The 23,464-nt window shown below is 42.3% G+C and overlaps 1 protein-coding gene across 2 annotated transcripts in view; it reads right to left on the reverse strand.

Moving 5' to 3' along the window:
* saga (S-antigen; retina and pineal gland (arrestin) a) overlaps positions 1-19,325 on the reverse strand; it is a 23,010-nt gene extending 3,685 nt beyond the window's left edge. For both annotated transcript variants that reach the window (XM_034217766.1, XM_034217767.1), the window contains exons 1-10: positions 19,246-19,325; positions 17,559-17,619; positions 16,462-16,506; positions 14,856-15,055; positions 13,938-13,997; positions 13,787-13,854; positions 7,086-7,221; positions 5,529-5,613; positions 5,333-5,405; positions 806-943 (exon numbers count right to left, since the gene is read on the reverse strand). In XM_034217766.1, the coding sequence (XP_034073657.1) occupies positions 806-943; positions 5,333-5,405; positions 5,529-5,613; positions 7,086-7,221; positions 13,787-13,854; positions 13,938-13,997; positions 14,856-15,055; positions 16,462-16,506; positions 17,559-17,619; positions 19,246-19,293 (914 nt within the window). In that variant the 5' untranslated portion in view covers positions 19,294-19,325. The remainder of the gene's footprint in view (positions 1-805; positions 944-5,332; positions 5,406-5,528; positions 5,614-7,085; positions 7,222-13,786; positions 13,855-13,937; positions 13,998-14,855; positions 15,056-16,461; positions 16,507-17,558; positions 17,620-19,245) is intronic.
* Positions 19,326-23,464: the final 4,139 nt, after the last annotated feature.

A 23,464-nucleotide genomic window follows, 5' to 3' on the forward strand; every position in this document is an offset into this window, starting at 1 on the left:
TCTCTTCAAACGACGGGTGTTTTATTTTCAATAATGACCGCCTCGCTGCAAATCATCCCTCACACAAATGTGACAACATTTTCTTTTTTGCGCTTTTCCACTGCAGCACGTAGCACGGTTTAGGCGGGCCGGGATTTTCCTCTAGAGGTAGTTCCGGCTCAGGTCTACTTTTTCACCTGTTTTCTGGCAGTGTTTCCCCTATATACAAATAGTGGCGGCGCAGCGCCGCTGCTGGAATATGCATGCCGCAGCTAGGGGGCGCAGCCAGGTTTTTTTTTTACTTTTTTCATTTTTATTAAAACAATAATAAGTGCCGACCGTTTTTAATTTGTGATGGTTTGTTATGTGGATTTGTAGTATTTCTGTTACTGTATGTTCAATAAAGGTGTATTTTTGCTAAATCTTGAGACATTGCCACTGTATGTACTGGCAGGACCGATTTTTGGCATAGGCGCCAGATCTGGGAGGCGCTGGCAGCTCTGGGAGGGGAAAAAACATTTTTGACCGTTGGCGCTCATCCTAATTTTTGGCCTTGATGTAACAACATTCATAATTAAGTAAATGTAACACCCTTTTCATTCCGGTTACACGTTTCATTTGCCCTGAGGGGCTCCTTATTTTCATCTAAAGTAACAGACAGAGAATCAGCACTTTGGAAACAGGGCTGAAACAGAGGGGATTATTATATTATTAGATATATACAGGCTCTGTATATATCTGAGACCTGTGATATACTGATGAGAAAGAGTAGACGAGGGGACCTTTAAGATTGCATTAGTGATGTAGATAAAGGTTTGTGTCTCACATGCTGGACGAGGCCAGGTTGGTGTCCTCGTGCTTCAGCTTCCCGTCCAGAGCGATGCCTCTCCTCTCGCGGTTGTTGGCCAGAAGAGGCAGCAGCTTGAAGTCTTTCTGCAGACTCTCTCCGGGAGGCACCGAGTCCCTGAGACACAACACACACACACACACACACACACACACACACACACACACACACACACACACACACACACACACACACACACACACACACACACACACACACACACACACACACACACACACACACACACACACACACACACACACTCAGTGTTGTGTGACATTTCCAGATCATAGTGTTTCATGAAGTAGCATTTTACTGGTGTAGAAAAACAAAGTTCTGATGGACTTTTTGTAAAACATTGTAATAATTTGAATTTTTAGAGATGCGTTTTGTTAAAAGTAGCTAAAGCTGTTATATAAATGCAGAGGAGAAGAAGTATAATGTGGCATAAAAAGGAAATACTCAAGTAAAGTACAAGTACCTCAAAATTGTACTCAAGCACAGTACTTAGTAGTAAATGTATGTAGTTACTTCACTGGGATGTATGTGTGCATCTGTTTCCTCTAGAAGGTGACGATACAGTTTATTTAAAGTTATATTCCTTTAGGATTACACTTTAATAATATTAAATTATTAACAATACGTTTTATTTGTATAGCACCTTTCAAACTAGAAGTGCAGTCCAAAGTGCGTCACCAATAAAAGACATACAAATACACAAACAATGACCATAGATTATAGAATAGATTAAAATGTAAGATAGTGCGTTAATAGGAGGGTAGGGCAAACGCACTGTGTGATTACAGCGATGGATCACATTAATATTAAACACACTTTCCTGAAGACCAAGCATCTGTTTTCACTCAGGTGGCGATAGTGTTTGTTTAAAGTAAAATACGATTACAGTTCATCAAAGATTTAAAATAATTATAGTAGAAAAAAAGAGGTTTACCAATAAGTCAAGAAATCGTTTATTAGGTTATTAAATAGGAATAAAATCCAAAATATCGTAACGGCACATTTTGAGCTTTTTAAGCATTTATAAAGAAAGCACGGAGACCGGAGAAAGGTCAGAGCTGCTGTAATAGAACAATATGTTTGAAATGAACCCAACTTTGCTCCTGATTCATTTTCTTTCATGCAACATTTATCTTTAAAGTGTTTAAACTATAAAGCAAAGTGACCTCTGACCAAAGAAAATCACTTTTTAGACCAAGAACACACTTTCAAGATGCATTTGATTTATTAAGGCAGGATTTAAATTGAAGGCAACTTAAAACTGTGTTCGTTATCGTCATTTCAAGGAGGATTTATTAGAAATCTCTAAAACCAGGAAACAAGCAGAAGTAACGTTGAACACATAAACGATATAAACGCACGTCATCAGCTTTCCACAACAAATACAATAATATTAGATGCTGCTGATTCTTTTTTGGCGCTTTCACACCGAGTACTTTTCCCAGGAATAATTCCCGGAAGTCTGAACTATTAGTAGATCGCGTTCACACGGGAATAAGTTCCCTGAGGGAGGATTAGGCAAATGAAGCCGCTGACGTCACTTCTTCTTCTTCTGCTTTGGGTTTACTGGCAGGCCGCAAACCACTTCAAGGCGTATACTGCCGCCCGGAGTCCCCTAGTCCCCCGGAGTGGGGAAGGCTTCAGTCGAAGCTGCTGGGTTCTTCTTCTACTGAAGTCTTCCGAGTAAATCTCCAGAAGCGCCGACACCTCCTCATCTCCACCGCTCCCATGTTTTATTTTGTGTTGCCATAAGTTAGTCTCTCTCCGTTGGTGCGCTGGGCTAATGCTAATGCTAATAATGCTAATGCAAAAAACCTTTCTGAGTTTTACGGGGCGTGGTTTGCATTTCGCCCAGCCAATCAGAAATTGTTAGTGTGGCCGACACGCCCACGAACCATTTCCTCCCCAGGAGAGTACCACCTCTCTAGCAGGGACGATCTGGGGGTGAAAAGGTTTGTGCGAACTAGGGACTAGTTCCAGATCTTTGTGGTGTGAAACCCCCCCCCCCCCCCCCCCATCGGCCTAGTTCTTGGGAAAAGGTCTTAGAAATAACTTGTTCAGCTGTAACACTGTCTAATTCTATTTTAGCTAGCACTCATGTTTTTCTTTTCTCTTGGCTGGACAATGAATGTTTTGAATGTATTTTAATGTCCTTTTTTAACGTGTTTCTTGTGCACTTGATCTTGCTGCTTTGTAAAGAATCCAACCCTACCAGCAAGGGTTTGGATCAGGTGCCTGATCCTCAACAGCTCACTGTGGATTTATTCTCCGTTGATTTATTATCAAACTAAAATAATCAATCAATTACAAAATCAGAAATCATGCAGTACAGCGAGATGTTGATGTCTTTATGACACGCTGTACGATGACCGTTGTACAGTCTCTTAGCATATGTATGTAATATGATTTAATACATTACATTTTTTCATTTCTATGTTTCTAGTTATTGTGATTTTTATCATGTTTTTAATTATTGTTGAATTATTTTACTCCCATTGTGTTATTTGATACTGTAGTTATTCCCTGTACAGCACTTTAGTCAACTGAGGCTGTTTAAATGTGCTGTATAAATAAATAAAGAGATTGATCTTTTAGTAGCCGAGACACACTCAGTATAAAACACGTCTGCAGTTATGTTGCGATTGAATCTCCATCTGTTCTAACTCTGAGGGGCATTTTTATTTATCCCTTCATATTTAAAAATAGTCATTATTGTGATAAAGTTTTGAGTGAAGTATTTCCTTTTTCTTTGTTTTTAAAATGAAAGCTTACATTTCTACTAAAGTTCATTGTTCAGTATTTATTTGACATCTTATTGTATTTTACATGTATGCACTATTGTGACAATATTTACCGTCTTTTTTAATGTATTTAAAGAGTACTTTATGTTGCACTTCTGAATGAGACTTCAGAATGTCTTCGCTGGAGCTATTGAGCATTCAATCTAAAGCTCAGTTCAGAGCTTGTGTGTGATGTGTGTTAGTGAAGTGTGAGCTGTGCATTACCCAGGCTCCTCGATGGCCACCTGAGTTCAGAGCTTGTGTGTGATGTGTGTTAGTGAAGTGTGAGCTGTGCATTACCCAGGCTCCTCGATGGCCACCTGAGTTCAGAGCTTGTGTGTGATGTGTGTTAGTGAAGTGTGAGCTGTGCATTACCCAGGCTCCTCGATGGCCACCTGAGTTCAGAGCTTGTGTGTAATGTGTGTTAGTGAAGTGTGAGCTGTGCATTACCCAGGCTCCTCGATGGCCACCTGAGTTCAAAGCTTGTGTGTGATGTGTGTTAGTGAAGTGTGAGCTGTGCATTACCCAGGCTCCTCGATGGCCACCTGAGTTCAAAGCTTGTGTGTTAGTGAAGTGTGAGCTGTGCATTACCCAGGCTCCTCGATGGCCACCTGAGTTCAGAGCTTGTGTGTGATGTGTGTTAGTGAAGTGTGAGCTGTGCATTACCCAGGCTCCTCGATGGCCACCTGAGTTCAGAGCTTGTGTGTGATGTGTGTTAGTGAAGTGTGAGCTGTGCATTACCCAGGCTCCTCGATGGCCACCTGAGTTCAGAGCTTGTGTGTGATGTGTGTTAGTGAAGTGTGAGCTGTGCATTACCCAGGCTCCTCGATGGCCACCTCAGTTCAGAGCTTGTGTGTGATGTGTGTTAGTGAAGTGTGAGCTGTGCATTACCCAGGCTCCTCGATGGCCACCTGAGTTCAGAGCTTGTGTGTAATGTGTGTTAGTGAAGTGTGAGCTGTGCATTACCCAGGCTCCTCGATGGCCACCTGAGTTCAGAGCTTGTGTGTGATGTGTGTTAGTGAAAGTGTGAGCTGTGCATTACCCAGGCTCCTCGATGGCCACCTAAGTTTGTGTGATGTGTGTTAGTGAAGTGTGAGCTGTGCATTACCCAGGCTCCTCGATGGCCACCTCAGTTCAAAGCTTGTGTGTGATGTGTGTTAGTGAAGTGTGAGCTGTGCATTACCCAGGCTCCTCGATGGCCACCTGAGTTCAGAGCTTGTGTGTGATGTGTGTTAGTGAAGTGTGAGCTGTGCATTACCCAGGCTCCTCGATGGCCACCTCAGTTCAGAGCTTGTGTGTAATGTGTGTTAGTGAAGTGTGAGCTGTGCATTACCCAGGCTCCTCGATGGCCACCTGAGTTCAGAGCTTGTGTGTGATGTGTGTTAGTGAAGTGTGAGCTGTGCATTACCCAGGCTCCTCGATGGCCACCTGAGTTCAGAGCTTGTGTGTGATGTGTGTTAGTGAAGTGTGAGCTGTGCATTACCCAGGCTCCTCGATGGCCACCTGAGTTCAGAGCTTGTGTGTGATGTGTGTTAGTGAAGTGTGAGCTGTGCATTACCCAGGCTCCTCGATGGCCACCTGAGTTCAGAGCTTGTGTGTAATGTGTGTTAGTGAAGTGTGAGCTGTGCATTACCCAGGCTCCTCCATGGCCACCTCAGTTCAGAGCTTGTGTGTAATGTGTGTTAGTGAAGTGTGAGCTGTGCATTACCCAGGCTCCTCGATGGCCACAGATTTGACCCAGATGTCGTTGGAGTACAACACCACGGTGGAGATCTGATCCACTGAGAGGAAGAAACATGACATAATGTCACTGCATGCATCAGACAGGTCAGACACGTAGAAATGAGACTTTACTGAACCTCCATATTAGAACGAGCTTGAGTGTGAACGTGGGTCATGTTTACCGGAGACGACGATGCTCTTGATGTGTTTGCTCGTGTTGTTTGTGATGCTGAGGTTCACCTTGACCGTCTCACCGTGGTAATACATCTGGAAACAAAACGCAAGGTGAACAAACATCATTACTAATATTTGTACATTCAATTCTCCTGTTTTAAAAATGACGAAATGTTCTAATGCAAAGTTAATAATCTAAACGTTGTATTATCACACTTTATATTCAGCCATTTGATACTGTGAACCTTTATGTACATTTCTACTTATCTCTTTCATTGTAAACATGATTTTAGCATGACTTCCCTCACACAGGCCAAACACCTGGGACGTAGACTCTTCATGTTTAAAGGTCACCTATCGTGCTACTTTTAGGCAATAGCAGAGGTCTTAGATATATGAAAATATATAAAAAACATGTCTATGAAGTGTTTCGCTCAAAATACCAAAAAAATTAAAATTATTGATACAAAATGAAAAAGCTTTAAAGAGGAGGGTCTGAGCTCATGCGGGACCCGGCAGCTACCGTCTAAACTAAATGCTGCCGTGATGAAACGCCATATCATGGATTATCAAGGATTCTCTCTGAAACAGTCTGGAGCTCAAAGGCTTTCTCTCTTGCCGGTTATACCACAAGGTGAGTTCCTTTTTACTTCCTGCTTCTTCACACACATGCTCTCCAGTACAGGTTAGCTCTGAGTGTTAGCGATGCTAATGTAAACACACACCATATTACGTCCAAAACAGTCGGGCATTGTTTCTGATAGCAACGTTTCTGATTGGGCCGTGGGTCCACATTTCAGATAGTACGTCATATCGGACGCAAATCTGGATCAGCTCCGTTGTTCCCCGTTTTTAGAGATTTGGGTCCGGAGGAAAAGAGAGAGGGTTTTATGTTCTGACGCTGCGTGAGTTCCCTGACACACCGGGGACACATGTTGATGGAGAGAAGACATCACAAAGTGCATTTTGCATGATAGGTCCCCTTTAAACTGAATTATAGTTTCATATATGGCCCTTTAGTTTTGTTTTATTCGTCCTAGATATTTCCTCTCCTCTCACTCAACTGTCTCATGCATGTATAACGGTGTTTCCTAACCCTAACCCTAACCTGAATATGGTTGCCTTTGCCTTTGTATGTATTGTAGAATAGTATTATTTAAATATACTATTGTAAGTATTCCACATATTGTGCACCAACACACCAAAGCAGATTCCCTGTATGTGAAAAGCAACTTGGAAATGAACTGGATTCTGATCAAATCAAAATGTAGATTAGCTGACGTTTATCTAACGAGACGGACAATAAGTGCAAACACAGAACAACAAGGGGCCTGCAGGTATATTCACTTGGTTATAAAAGAGTTATCCAATGTAATTGAAGTGTATAAAAGGGCGTCTCGTGGTATTACCGAATGAAGCCACTGGGTTTCGTGTGATTTGAGTTATTCGAGTGCAATGAGCGGCCGCCCTGAAAGACTTGCTCATCTCTAGATGCAGCGGCTGGTTAGAAATGAGCTCTGAAAGGTGCTTTGTCCGTGCAGCTGAAGATAATAATGTGAAGCCACCTCTTTGTCCAGGCTGGCCTTCACGTGCAGCGGTTTGTCCGACATGGCGAACTCCTTGCTGATTTCCACAGACTGCGCCGCCACCTCGCTGTCCGGAGCGTACTGCACCTTCCGGATTATCAGCGCCACCGTGCTCCTGTCGACAGAGCAGCGTATCGAAAACATAAAACACAAGTAGATTTATATCGTTCTTACAACAAAATAATAATAATAATAATAATAGCTTGGATTTATAAAGCGCCTTTCATGAGACGGTCGCTTTACAAGGAAGAACAGGGCAAAACAAACATAACAAAACAGAAGGCAATCAGACAACCAGTCAGACAAAACAACAGATCGATTAGGGGCCAAAGGCCTCGTGAACAGACGGGTCTTGAGGCCCTTTGGAAGGCGTGGGGATGTTGCAGATCTCCGCAGGGAGAGCGTTCCAGAGGGTGGGGGCTGCCACACTGAAGGCTCTGTCCCCGAAGGTTCACAGTTTGGTGCGGGGGGTGGTGAGCAGGCCAGAGTCTGAGGACCGCAGGTTCCGGGGTGGGGCATGTGGGTGGAGGATGCCCAATAGGTACTGGGGGGCCTGGGCATGGAGGGCCTTGTAGGTAAGGAGGAGGACTTTGTAGGATATGCGGGACTTGACCGGCAGCCAGTGGAGGTGGATGAGGGTGGGAGTGATGTGCTGCCACGGCTTTGTGTGTGTGAGGACCCCAGCAGCACCGTTTTGGACATACTGTCCAGGGTTTTAATAAGTGCATGAAAGCAGGCGTTTTAACCGCAGAGGATTCAGTCCTGATGCTCTCTCTCTTTCAGACTCTCAAACAGATGGATGGTTGGAAAGTGGAAAGAGTTTTTCTTCGTTTATGTGCCGTTTGAATCGTGTCTGTTTTATAAATAATCATTAAAGTTAAATGACTGATTCTGTTAACGGAGTCTAGTGGCTTTAATTGCAAGACAGGATGTGTATTTTGAATGCTTTCTAGGTAACTTTAAGCTGTCTTTGTCTCTTTTCTGCTGTAACAACGTAAATGTCCCGTCTGTGGGACTAAGGTATTCTGATTCTGATGTTTATAGATTATAATTATTGCACAATTCCCTGTTGGGATAATGGAATAAAGGAACACAACCTTTCAAAGATAGAACGGATTCTGCATTGTTCAAGTGAAAAGGAAAGCCTCGTCTTTTTAACTTTGTTTGTTTCAGTGCTTTAAATAGACCCTCCAGAAAAACGCGATTCTGCGATCGCAGAATTTACCGCATAATCAGCAAAATGGCGCAGATTTTTAAAAGGCCGCATATTTATCAAAAGGCGCATAATACCCGCATTTTTCCACACAAAGTTGATGAAAAAAAAGTGAACTCGTCTTGACGTGAAGTGATGATGATGATGACGTCATCAGCTCGCGCATCACAGAAGGTAAACAACAGCGTAGAGTGAACGTGTGGAGCTCACACAAGAGAGAAAACACCAAGATGAAAACATCTAATCCATCTCATTTACCGACGAACATCTCTGCTAAAGACCGGGCAAAGCAGTTCCCCGATGTCTCGCACGAAAGTGGGGGGAAACTATTCTGCACCCCGTGCAACTGTGTGTTGGAGCATAAGAGAAAAGGGGGAATACACGTTTCGCAATTATGCCACATCAAGGTGGAACGCTCTTCCCACAACTGTAAAGGAAAGTAAAACTATACTTACCTTCCAAACCTCTCTTAAAGAGCACCTTCGGGGGAGAGCATTGCAAAACTGGCCCCGGTAATGGTACAAATCTCAACCTGTCGTTCAATGGACAGCTTCCCCCCCCCCCATCTATGTATATACTCGCATTTTAGACTCTGTTACTAACTGTATATCTGTAGACTTGGTATGTCTTAAATGTCCGGTTAGGATGTATTAGAACGAAATCTAAAATGAAAATTGTAGATAAGCAATCTGTATGTAAAAAACCACCTGTATGTAAATTGTAAATAAGCCATCTGTATGTCAAATATGTCTTATATGTCTTATATGTCTTAAATGACATGATGAATTGGAAATGGGGACCCTGATGTAAACAAGACGAAAGTCTTTCTCTGGTCTGCATCCCCTTAACAATTGTATGTTTTGAGCTGTACTGTACTGTACCCAATATACAAGCTGTTAATAAACTTTTCAATCAATCAATCAATCAGAACATCGACGGTGACGACCCACTTTGATTCATTCTGAGGTCGGCTGGCAGACTCCTTCTGGTCGTCCCTAAGTCGAGGTTGAAGCAGCGAGGACACAGAGCCTTTTCTGTTGCAGCTCCAAAGTATGGAACTAATTGCCCCTCCAGGTTAGACTTGCTCCAACTCTGCCTGTTTTTAAATCTCGTTTAAAAACCTACTTCTTTTCCCTGGCTTTTACAGACCAGGCGAGACTTGTGCTGTTAAATGTGGGGTTTTATCTTACTCGTGTTTCGTTTTGTTTTTACGTCATGTCGGAGAGTTCCTCAGTCGGTGGCTTCTGATCTGGTTCATTGTCTCGTGTTTTACATTTGTTTCATGTCCTGTCTGTTTTCATGTATTCATGCTATGTTTTTACAGTTGTTGATGTACAGCACTTTGTTCAACTCTGTTGTTTTTAAATGTGATATAGAAATAAAATGGATTGGATTCAAAGATTCCAAAATGCTTTCTGCTGCTGCGGACAAGAAAGCCAAACAACTCACGTTCACCGAGGCATCGACCTCCAAAACCCTTTGAGGGCTACAAGAAACGAGGTGAGAAGCCTTCAAGATTGAAGCTGGTCAGATAACGAGTAAATGAAAACAGAATTAGGCTGAGATGTGTGTGTGTGTGTGTGTGTGTGTGTGTGTGTGTGTGTGTGTGTGTGTGTGTGTGTGTGTGTGTGTGTGTGTGTGTGTGTGATTAAAATAGCCCAATTTCTTTTACAATAAATAAACATTGAATGTGTTTAATTGAATAGTAAAGGGGTGTAACGTTAGTGGCAGGTTGTGTGTGAGAGAGAATAAATAAATAAGACAGCCCAATATTTATTTTTTCCGCATATTTCACAACTTTCCGCAATTTCACCGCATAAAATCACATAAAGCATGTTTGATCGCATAATCAAGGATTTTTGCCTGCGTTTTTCTGGAGGGTCTTTTTAAAGGTCTCCTATTATACTGTCTTTCATCAATATATCATAGGTCTCAGATATATCCAGAGCCTGTCTCTGATTGGCATTACCCATAATCCCCTCTGTTTCAGCCCTGTTTCCAAAGTGCTGATTCGCTGTCTGTTACTTTAGATGAAAATAAGGAGCCCCTCCCCACGCCCCTCTGAGAGACATTTGGTTACAAAGAACTCAATGGTGCTCTAGGAGGAGATTCAGGTGATAAGGGGGGGGGGGGTTACCTTGGTTGCTGATTGGCTAATGGTTAGACAAGACAACACATCGTTATGACATCACAAAGTGGCCAAAATCTGATCAGCTCATTTTCAGACAGGTTTTTATAGAAATGGATCAAAAAGAGAGAATCTTTGTTCCTGAAACTTTCAGAGTCTCTTTCCACAGAGGGGACACATGTTGATGAAGAAGAGACATGAAGAAGAGGGGACACATGTTGATGTAGAAGAGACATGAAGAAGAGGGGACAACATGTTGATGAAGAAGAGACATGAAGAAGAGGGGACACATGTTGATGTAGAAGAGACATGAAGAAGAGGGGACACATGTTGATGTAGAAGAGACATGAAGAAGAGGGGACACATGTTGATGAAGAACAGACATGAAGAAGAGGGGAACATGTTTGATGTAGAAGAGACATGAAGAAGAGGGGACACATGTTGATGTAGAAGAGACATGAAGAAGAGGGGACACATGTTGATGTAGAAGAGACATGAAGAAGAGGGGACACATGTTGATGTAGAAGGACATGAAGAAGAGATGACACATGGTTGATGTAAGAAGAGACATGAAGAAGAGGGGACACATGTTGATGTAGAAGAGACATGAAGAAGAGGGGACACATGTTGATGTAGAAGAGACATGAAGAAGAGGGGACACATGTTGATGTAGAAGAGACATGAAGAAGAGGGGACACATGTTGATGTAGAAGAGACATGAAGAAGAGGGGACACATGTTGATGTAGAAGAGACATGAAGAAGAGGGGACACATGTTGATGAAGAACAGACATGAAGAAGAGGGGACACATGTTGATGTAGAAGAACTGAAGAAGTGGAAGAGAGGGACACATGTTGATGTTAAGAGACATGAAGAGAGGGACACATGTTGATGTAGAAGAGACATGAAGAGAGAGGGGACACATGTTGATGTAGCAAGAACGATGAAGAAGGGACACATGTTGATGAAGAACAGACATGAAGAAGAGGGGACACATGTTGATGTAGAAAGACATGAAGAAAGGGGACACATGTTGATGTAGAAGAGACATGGAGAAGAGGGGACACATGTTGATGTAGAAGAGACATGAAGAAGAGGGGACACATGTTGATGTAGAAGAGACATGAAGAGGACAGAGGGGACCACTGTTGTTTGATGTAGAGATGACATGGAGAAGAGGGGACACATGTTTGATGTAGAAGAGACATGAAGAAGAGGGGATCACATGTGATGTACTGTAGAAGAGACGTGACAAGAAGAGGGGACACATGTTGATTTGTAGACGAGACCTGAAGAAAGAAGAGGAGGAACACATGTTGATGTAGACGAGACATGAAGAAGAGGGGGACACATGTTGATGTAGAAGAGACATGAAGAAGAGGAGGACACATGTTGATGTAAGAACAGACATGAAGAAGAGGGGACACATTTTGATGTAGAAGAAGACATGAAGACAGAGGGGACACATGTTGATGTAGAAGGAGAGACATGAAGAAGAGGGGACACCTGGTTGATGTAGAAGAGACATTGAAGAAGAGGGGACACATGTTGATGTAGAAGGAGACATGTAAAGCAGAGGGGAAGGTGCCGACACATGTTGACGGAGAAGAGACATGCAAGAAGAGGGGACACATGTTGATGTAGAAGAGACATGGCAGAAGAGGGGACACATGTCTGATGTAGAAGAAGACAGGAAGCAAGAGGGGACACATGGTGATGTAGAAGAGACATGAAGAAGAGGGGACACATGTTGATGTAGAAGAAGACATGAAGAAGAGGGGACACATGTTGATGTAGAAGAGACATTGAAGAAGAGGGGACACATGGTGCATGTAGGAGAGTGACAGTGAAGAAGAGGGGACACATGTTGATGTAGAAGAAGAGACATGAAGAAGAGGGGAACACTGTTGATGTAAGAAGAGACATGAAGAAGAGGGGACACATGTTGATGTAGAAGAAGACATGAAGAAGAGGTGACACATGTTGATGTATAAGAGACATGAAGAAGAGGGGACACATGTTGATGTAGAAGAGACATGAAGCAGAGGGGACACATGTTGATGTAGAAGAGACATGAAGAAGAGGGGACACATGTGATGTAGAAGAGACATGAAGAAGAGGGGCACACAGGTTGATGTAGAAGAGACATGAAGAAGAGGGGACACATGTTGATGTAGAAGAAGAGACATGAAGAAGAGGGGACACATGTTGATGTAGAAGAGACATGAAGAAGAGGGGACACATGTTGATGTAGAAGAGGACATGAAGAAGAGGGGACACATGTTGATGTAGAAGAGACATGAAGAAGAGGGGGACAGCATGTTGATGTAGAAGCAGACTTGAAGAAGATGGGACACATGTTGATGTAGAAGAGACATTGAAGAAGAGGGGACACATGTTGATGTTAGAAGAAGAGACATGAAGAAGAGGGACACATGTTGATGTAGAAGAGACATGAAGAAGAGGTTAGCACATGTTGATGTAGAAGAGACATGGAAGAAGATGGGGACACATGTTGATGTAGAAGAGACATGAAGAAGAGGGCACACAGGTTGATGTAGAAGAGACATGGAGAAGAGGGGACACATGTTGATGAAGAAGAGACATGGAGAAGAGGGGACACATGTTGATGTAGAAGAGACATGGAGAAGAGGGGACACATGTTGATGTAGAAGAGACATGAAGAAGAGGGGACACATGTTGATGTAGAAGAGACATGAGAAGAGGGGACACATGTTGATGTAGAAGAGACATGAAGAAGAGGGGAACACATGTTGATGTAGAAGAGACATGAAGAAGGAGGGGACACATGTTGATGTAGAAGAGACATGAAGAAGAGGGGACACATGTTGATGTAGGAAGAGACATGAAGAAGAGGGGACACATGTTGATGTAGAAGAGACATGAAGAGAGGGGACACATGTTGATGTAGAGGAGACATGAAGAAGAGGGACACATGTTGATGTAGAGGAGACATGAAGAAGAGGGGACACATGTTGATGTAGAGGAGACATGAAGAAGAGGGGACCACATGTTGATTGTAGAAGCAGACATGAAGAAGAGGGGACACATTGTTGATGTAGACGCAACATGAAGAAGAGGGACACATGTCTGATGTAGAAGAGACATGAGAAGAGAGGACACATGTTGATGTAGAAGAGACATGAAGAAGAGGGGACACATGGTGATGTAGATAGAGACATGAAGAAGAGGGGACACATGTTGATGTAGAAGAGACATGGAGAAGAGGGGACACATGTTGATGTAGAAGAGACATGAAGAAGAGGATTTTGCATAATAGGTGACCTTTAAATAAACAGATATAAAAAAACATCCTACCGTTTGCGGACTTTAGCGTCCTGGCTCTCAGCGCTGAAGGCTTTGATCTCAAACTCCACGCAACATTGCTGCGAAGAAGAGAACCCGGCGTCACCCCCCCGTCACGTGCTCACTTCATCAGTAAAGGTTTGATTCCCTGGCAGGGTCTTACCTTTCCTGAGTCGTTCGGCCCCGGCTGCAGCATCACCGAGCAAGGCAGGTTGTCCGGGAACTGAGGAGACAACACATCCACTATTTGATCTGTTGTATTGTGTTGCTCTGTTGGAGGAGCCTGTGACCTGAGCGTGTCATTGTCATATCTACACTGTCGCTACAGTATGGACACATGACAATAACAGCCTTGAAACTTGAATCTTGACTTGAATCTTTATTCCTATTTCTGCACTTTGAAGGGAGTTACGGCTCTTTGAAGGGAGCCGGATCTTATGGCTCCTTTCCGAGAGCCGTTCAATAGAGCCGTTTTTGTTTTAAGGGGCGGGGTTAGTAATCACCAGGATAATGATTGGCTGTATTGCCAGAAATCTACTTTTACTCACAGAAAAATGTATAACTTGCTCCTTCTCTCAGCCAGCCAAGCTGCTGCTCAAGCAGCGTGCGTTATGCCATCATCTACGGCACATTTGCATTCAGGAGAGCAAGTTCCTTTAAAGGCGAGTGGATTTATGGCAGGCGGAGAACCAACGATAAAAAGAACGGCTGTGGTGACTATTGCCACCCAATATCACCTGGGATTGGCTAAACTGGGTAAACGAATTGGACGCTTGCAATTTCCATGTACGACAAAGTTTTAGCTTTTTCAATATATTTTATTTACAAAGGAAAACCGCGTGTTCACAGACACGATAGACAAGGTCAAAAAACGATTGCTCTCTCAGTCACAATCAATGCAGCTGTGCCAGGAGTCCAGTTATGTTGTTGCCCATTACGCCATCTACTGTTCAAAATAACAAAAACATATCAACCATTCTAGTGGGCGCAACAACGGCTCTCACCAAGTACGAGTCGGTTCCCGATCAAAAGAATCGGATCGTTCGTGAACGTAACATCACTATTCTACACCACAATGTACCTCGAAGAAGAAGGGGTATGCGTTGTCTCCCAGCTTCTGCAGCAGCTTGGCCTGCATGCGGCTGTGGATGCAGCTCTCGCGGTCCTGCAGCGGGGGGTAAACCTGCCGGCTGGACACGTGCAGCTCCCGCCGGACAGCCACCCCCAAAACCGACACATCATCCCGGCCGTATCGAAAGGTGCAGGACAGGGTGACGAACACTGAGGGCAGAGGAGCAACCGGAGGAGGGAGAAGCACTCAGGTCTGGTGCTTGAGTCAAAGTACTCAGATCTGGTACTTGAGTAAAAGTAGAAGTACTCAGATCTGGTACTTGAGTAAAAGTAGAAGTACTCAGATCTGGTACTTGAGTAAAAGTAGAAGTACTCAGGTCTGGTACTTGAGTCAAAGTAGAAGTACTCAGATCTGGTACTTGAGTAAAAGTAGAAGTACTCAGGTCTTGTACTTGAGTAAAAATAGAAGTACTCAGATCTTGTTCTAGAGTAAAAGTAGAAGTACTCAGCTCTTGTACTTGAGTAAAAGTAGAAGTACTCAGATCTTGTACTTGAGTAAAAGTAGAAGTACTCAGATCTGGTACTTGAGTAAAAGTAGAAGTACTCAGATCTTGTACTTGAGTAAAAATAGAAGTACTCAGATCTTGTACTTGAGTAAAAGTAGAAGTACTCAGATCTGGTACTTGAGTAAAAGTAGAAGTACTCAGATCTGGTACTTGAGTAAAAGTAGAAGTACTCAGATCTGGTACTTGAGTAAAAGTAGAAGTACTCAGCTCTTGTACTTGAGTAAAAGTAGAAGTACTCAGATCTTGTACTTGAGTAAAAGTAGAAGTACTCAGATATTGTGCTTGAGTAAAAGTAGAAGTACTCAGATCTTGTACTTCATTAAAAGTAGAAGTACTCAGATCTTGTACTTGAGTAAAAGAAGAAGTACTCAAATCTTGTACTGAGTAAAAGTAGAAGTACTCAGATCTGGTACTTGAGTAAAAGTAGAAGTACTCAGATCTTGTACTTGAGTAAAAGTAGAAGTACCAGAGTGTAGGAATACTCTGTCACAGTAAAAGTCCTGCATTCAAAATGTTCCTCAAGTCAAAGTAGAAAAGTATTCTCATCAAAATATAGTGAAAGACAGTAAAAGTAGTCGTTGTGCAGATTGGTCCATTTCAGAATAATATATATGATATGTTTTATAATGATTGATCATGAAAGTGTTCTCAAAGCTGGTGAAGGTGCAGCTAGTTTGAAGTACTTTGTATACTGCAGGGTAGCTGGTGGATTTACTCCAGGTGGAACTAAAGTCTGATTCAACACTTGGTTATATTTCACATCATTCATCCAGATCTGTGAAGTAACTAAAGGGATTAAATACATGTAGTGGAGTAGAAGTACACCATGTACCTCTGAACTGTAGTGGAGTAGAAGTACACAGTAGCAGAACATGGAAATACTCAAGTAAAGTAAAATACCTCAATTTGTACTTAAGTACTGTACTTGAGTAAATCTACTTAGTTACTTTACACCTCTGAAGTGGACTCTGTTAGATTTTAGAATATGTGTGAGGTGAACCCTGTCCTGAGATCTACTTCCTGTGTTATTGCTTGTGTTTTGGTACCGACCTTTCCTCCCCTGCAGAGCCTGAGGATCGATGAGGATGACGCCATCTGGTGGTAGAAAACATTCAAAGGTCATGAGGTGATAAAGATGGAGCAGTATTTTTAAACTTAGTTACATGGATAATCAAAATGTTTCCCACAACTTCTTACACCGTGACTGCGTTCACAAAGTGCTACACAAATAAAATGTATTACACTTGGATTTCATGATATGAAACAGAAAACTTCACTGAAATATTCAATAGTGTTATTTACAGGTTCAGTCATTTCACATTATATGTCAATTGGCTGAGAGAAAAGAAACATTGAGAGAATACAGATTAAAAAAAACGCAATAAGATAATATTTGTACATATTTACTAGACATTGCCCGTTTCTCAATGTCGAGCATACTGGCTTCCAAGCCAATATTTCAAGGATGCTACGTCATCGAGTGCCGCCGAAGGACTGTTCCAATCTCTAGCATACTTGGAATTCCACCGAGGCCGCGTCCTTGGTTTGGGGGTAATTTCGAGGCTGCACATGGGTAAACTTGGCGTCCTTAAAATCCCCACAATGCTTTGCGCACGGACCAATTTCCCCAAATCTGTGGCGGAAAATGTAAGGCGGGGCCTCTCATATGACGCACACCTGCACACTTGCTAGCCTGTTCCACTCTTCGTTTTCCGAATACCAGGAAGGATTCTTGCCTCACTTCTGAAGGACCTGACTCGGAAGACATGTCCTACCAAGGAAGCGTCCTCGACATTGAGAAACACCCAGACTATCTTTGCTTTTAATGAATTGTGTGTGCTCAGTAGAAAAAAGTGTATCTGACTAGAATGCACTTAAATAATAATGAGAACACATTTAAATAATGATAAAAAACACAATTAGAGCCTAATTGTGATTCCAGATTCTCTGCATAAGAACAATCAAACAGTATATGTTTAGATGTTACTGTTAGACATGCTCTGAATAAGAAGGGGTTCATTTAACTGTGACATGACACTGAACAGCTAACATTGAATATATAGTTTTAGTAATATTAGAATATAAATGGAGGGGCAGATTTAACCTGACGACAGATACATGTGTGATGTTGCTATTGAGAAACTCACCCACTGGATCCACAGAATCCACATGGTCCACAAAGTCTCTTCTCCCCATGTAGACTCCGACCTAACGAGATAAAGAAGGACCATATTTAGGACTGAGTGTCTCTTTTCCGGCTTTCTAATGAAGCTTTGAATCCCTGTCGCCATATTTGATCATCTCATTACCCTAACAAACCTTACTTTTCTTATATAAAGTAATTTTAATTGAAATAAAATCAACTTTCTTGATAAATGAAACTCGTACAGAGCCAACATAATAACGACCAAAGTATTCAACAATAGAAAAACTAAACTGAACCATCTTTTACAACCCAATCTTTCGACCATCACACACTCAATGTTTGTAAGGGATTGTGCAGATCCCTATCACTTAGTACTAACCCTCATGAATCAGTTATATACCCACTGACTAAAGAACTGGAACCATCTGTTTACATATCAATAACATCCTCTTTTGAGAAGAACTTAATCAGCCATTTGAAAAGGTGTTTCTCTGTCGTCTAGTAATCTGCACAATGAACCAGGAAATGTTGAGTACACCAAAGTGTTATGTTAGAAATGTAAAGTGCGGGTCCCCAGCACATAGAAACTGCCGGATGCCAACCTGCATATGTTGGGCACTTTGTACAATTAGCATAAGGTGCATTAATTGGCATACTCAGACAATGGTTTAACAAATGGCGTGGCTGTTTTGGAGGTTATTGAGATCGCTGAGTCCATTTCTGACATTTCAGGATCAAATATGTCTGTTTTAAAGTGTCCATGTTTGGGCTGATTTTGACCACTAGTAGTGTTGGGACCATTGGATACAGAGAGCACAAGATGATCATTATTACCTCTACTGTGGACAAGTTAGTTTAAATAAGCAACCTGTCCAATCCAGATGATCCAGAGGTCCCTAGAAAAAGGAAATATGGCTACTTTCTGGTTAAAACTCCCATGTTTGATCAGACATGGACTCAGCATCCTCAATAACCCTGATTGCTATGTGCCGGAGACCTTACTGTGCATTTCTAAAATAGAACTCGGGGGTACTCAACATTTCCGGGTCAGGACTCTATGATCTGCACGCACTAACAGCATGACTTTCGTGCTGTAAACATCTGAGGGAAGTTACGGAAGTTAGAGATCAACGTTGTTTGTGATCTGACAAAAAGCCATACTCAGCTGATCTGCAAAATGTCACTCAGAGAGCCAACATGAACTGATCTGGAGTCTACATCCTTTACTATCAAACAAGCATGAGTATAACAGCTCAACGATAATGTATCGAGGGCCTTTTGTTTGTTTGTAGCTACAGGAATGAAACTGTAGTTCCAGAAGGTCTCCTTTAACAAACACCATATGTTTTAAAAGAAAGGTAAAGAAGTCCTCGAAAGACGTTTTGCTTTGCGACAGAGAAGAGTTGGGTAAAAGGAGTTGTATATAATGTTGAAGGATGCTGTGCTAATGAGACTGTGGTCGTGAAGCAGGACTGGAGGAGAGGTTTAGGGACAGAACTACCATCTAACGATTATCAATCAATCAGTACCTGTGTTCTTGTTTTCATCACTTTCATTGTCCACGTGTTTTATGTTTCATGTTGTACAGTACCTGCTTTACTCTCTCTCTGTTTTTATCACACATGCCTTTCCCTTCCCAAACCTCATTCAGATGATTATATAAATACACATGCAGACGTTTCACTGACCGACTTGTCACTGCAAATCTTCTTGAAAACCACATTTTTTGGGCTCATGTTGGAGCTGATTGAGGGCAGAGGGTGAGCGATGCCTGGGGGAAGAAAGAGACACTGTTATGCATGACTTACAGGAGCAGTCTCACTTTTCGGTTAAACATCAAAAGTCTGTAGCGATGACAGCAAAATGCTCTGGCGTAGGATAAAGTCAGGAGGTTGTCCATAATGTAAACAAGTTATACACTAACACACCTTAAAGTGGACCTATCATGCTATATTTGAATAATATATTGTAGGGCCATACCTAACATGTCTGTGAAGGTTTTTTTTCAAAATACCAAACAGATCATGCATTTTAGCCATGCCTCCCTTCGCTCTATTTGCTCTTTTTTGCCCTGTTTTTGCAAAAGTCTTCTTCGCTGCTTGTGTGGCAGACTACAGCGCCACCTACAGGCCTGGCACATGTACCACAGCGTCTCCAGCGCTTTTGAGCGGTCTCGTGTGAACGGACACGTTCGTGGCCCAACCCCCCATTCCCCTGATAGGTGGAGAGTTGCAGGCGGAGCTCCCCTTTTCTCACGTCAGGAAAATTCAAATCTGGATCAGATCCGTTGTTCCCCCTTTTTAGAGATTTGGGTACGGAGGAAAAGAGAGGGTTGTGTTTTCTGACACTTGGTGAGTTCCCTGACGCACCGGAGACACATATTCAGGTATACAAGACGTACAAGAGTGCATTTTGCATGATAGGTCCCCTTTAACTAAACTACACATGTTTAACAAGAAGTGGTGCTGTATGCAGAGCCTGTAACCTGAACGTGGCTGATATCAGACGGAGGCTCTGACACCCCGACAATCAGCAGTTATTTTACACGATCCTTTAAAACCAGAATCAGCCCTTCATTGTTCAACGTCTGAATGTACATGAATCCTGCATGTGGAAACACCCCCGTGCAAATCAAACTATTACCACAATATGTTCTCTACGTTTATATACATTTGTATTTAGCATTTGACTACATTCACTCTCGAGTACAAGTTTCTCTCATGCTTTTATATTTAAAATGTTTTTGAATGAAGGTGTTGAAGATCTGCCGGTGTTTTATTTTGAAGTGTCGCGGTCTGGCTGCTTTCCTGTTTTATTTTGAAAGGTGTTCACCCCGTCTTTAGTCCGCTTCCTGTTTCCCTCCTGTCTGAGGACCTGATTGTGTTCACCTGGTGCTCCTGTGGTTCTCCTCCCTCCCCACCTGTGTCTTTGTGATTACAAGCCTTGCTGGTATTTAAGTTCTGCTCGTCTCTCAGTTGTTTTCAGACCCTTGATGATATTTGGACGGCTAATGTCGGAGAGAGATTATGTTTTGGTGCTTTGCCTCGTGTTGCCTGGCCCAGCTCTGCCAATAAAGGAAACTATTAACAATGAAAGACACTGTCTTCTGCATTTGGGTCCTAGGTACTCTGCTCTGTAACCGTGACGGAAATAAAACACAGGGAAACAACGACAGATCGTGACAGAAGGACTTTTACTTCCCACACACGGTGGCATTACTACTTTCATTCAACCCTCCTGTTGTCTTCGGGTCAAATCTGACCGATTTACTATTTTCATCAATCGTAACTTTTTTGTTTTACATTCGATTGCCTTAAGGCTTCATGATATCCTTCACAGTCGACATTTGAACATGTACAATTGCTGATCACCACTTTCATTGAACTTTGGATGATTTAGTGAACTTTGTAACTCCATGGTGTTCCCGGTGTTCTTCCCATGAAGAAAAGGAATTAGTAACCATCCGGATCAGATAAAACACACGCACACACACACACGCACACACACACACACACACACACACATGCACACACACACACGCACGCACGCACGCACTAGATGTGTGTCCCCCCCTTATGTGCCCATCCCCCCACATGGATCACACCTGGCACACCAATACATGTTCAGTGTCTATTCTTTGTATATTTACTGCAGTGTTTCATGTATACCAGTATCTGATACAACATGTACAGTTTGAAAGGGTGTTAAATGACATTTGGTGATGATTAATGGTTTGTGTGTTAATGTGTTAATGGCCGGTCACATTTGACCGCGAACACCAAAGTAAGGGGAAAGAGCACAACAGGAGGGTTAATTGCAGCTAAGTTAAATATCTGCATACTTCTTTCACTACTTTCAAGAATACATGCACAAAAAAGGTTTTTAATGCAAGCCCAAATAGTATTGCAATGCACTATATTTCCATCAAAACTGCATGTTTTATTTTCAACACTGCTTTCACAAAATCACAACAGTTTGTGTTATTTTCTGGGGTTATGTAAAAGTGTTTTCTGAAAGTAGAGTTTATTCTGTGCTTTTATTGTGCTCACTACAAGCAGCTTAGTCCCTCCATGGCAACATACAATATACTTAGGACAAACTCAAATAATTAAAGTCCAGTTCTAATCTTCTGATCATTACTTTTACTTATTTTGATTCTTCGGAGTTAACCTGTAAAACTCAAGATTACCAGTGATCACAGACTGGGACGTTTGTAACAAACATCTGTTCAAAAACACAATATTAAAAAGTGTTTTACAATATAAAATGAAAATAAATTAACAAACAGATTAAGGTATTCTACATGATGCTATAAATATAATGTGACAGAAGCATTTATTGAGGATAAATGTGTGATTTGTATTATTATTCAAATGTTACATTTTGTGATTGTGTTTACAATATACACATCTAAGTCATCCAATCTATGTATTTATCATTGCAGTAGAACTAAGATCCTTAATGTGGATTAATAATTGTTTAAATAATGAGTCGTTCCTGTTTTTAAGTCAGTATTTTTGATTATATTTACTTTAAGAAAAAGCAGAAATCTGTCACTCAAGACAAACAAAAACATTCTCATCCTAAATCTTCAGCACTCAAATAACTTAAAATATGTAAAAGTGTTTTTTAGAGAGACTCACCTGAGTTGTCGCAGAGGAAGCTGAGTGTTGCTGGATCAGTGAGGGTCTATATGTAAGCACCGACTGTCATCACCCACCTTCAGCCAATCAGGAGGCCTGGGTGTGAGTTTAGTCCCGCCTCCTCAAATCACAGACACACATGAAAGCCTGTTTTCTTCTCAGTCAGCACAGAGCCAGATTAGAGAGGCAGAGATGGGAAACACTCAACTCAATTAAAACTATTTATAAAACATAAAAGTATTCTGCCAAAGGTGACAACACAGAAAGAGAATTTAACTAAGCATCAGGCCATCTGGCGATATGGACCACGCCTTTACCTACAGGTGTCATTAACCCCATTTAACCAAAGGCTTATTTTCAATACATTTAAAAAGATCTGAAGAATAGCTAGCACCCAGAGATGTAAAACGAAAACGCTGCAAAATAATAATTCAAGGCAAATACATAACAAATATGTACATTTGTGTTGTCTTTGTTTTTCGCTGTGGGTGTTTTTTGTATATTTTTGGATTTCATGGTTGTTTTTTGTGTGTCTTCTAACATCATGGCAACATGTTGGAAACACATGTTTTTACTTTAACATGTTATTCTCTAAAAAAAACTCATATCAATCAACGCTAAGTTTAAAAGACATATACATGGAGGCAGAATGGATTATTGCTCTGGCGTTAAAGTCGAATATTCACCTGTTTGCCAAAGACAAGGACTAAGGACAGAGGGTCTGAGGACAGAGGGTCTGAGGACAGAGGGTCTAAGGACAGAGGGTCTGAGGACAGAGGGTCTGAGGACAGAGGGTCTAAGGACAGAGGGTCTAAGGGACAGAGGTCTAAGGACAGAGGGTCTAAGGACAGAGGGTCTGAGGACAGAGGTCTGAGGACAGAGGGTCTGAGGGACAGAGGGTCTGAGGACAGAGGGTCTGAGGACAGCGAGGTCTGAGGACAGAGGGTCTGAGGACAGCGGGTCTGAGGACAGAGGGTCTAGGACAGAGGGTCTAAGGACAGGGGTCTAAGGACAGAGGTCTAAGGACAGAGGGTCTAAGGACAGAGGGTCTGAGGACAGAGGGTCTAAGGACAGAGGGTCTAAGGACAGAGGGTCTAAGGACAGAGGGGTCTAAGGACGAGGGTCAGAGGACCAGAGGGTATCTGAGAGACAGAGGGTCTGAGGACAGAGGGTCTGAGGACAGAGGGTCTAAGGACAGAGGGTCTAAGGACAGAGGGTCTAAGGACAGAGGTCTAAGACAGAGGGTCTAAGGACAGAGGGTCTG

This window comes from Gymnodraco acuticeps, unplaced genomic scaffold (assembly GCF_902827175.1).
Source record: "Gymnodraco acuticeps unplaced genomic scaffold, fGymAcu1.1, whole genome shotgun sequence".
Lineage (NCBI taxonomy): Eukaryota > Metazoa > Chordata > Actinopteri > Perciformes > Bathydraconidae > Gymnodraco > Gymnodraco acuticeps.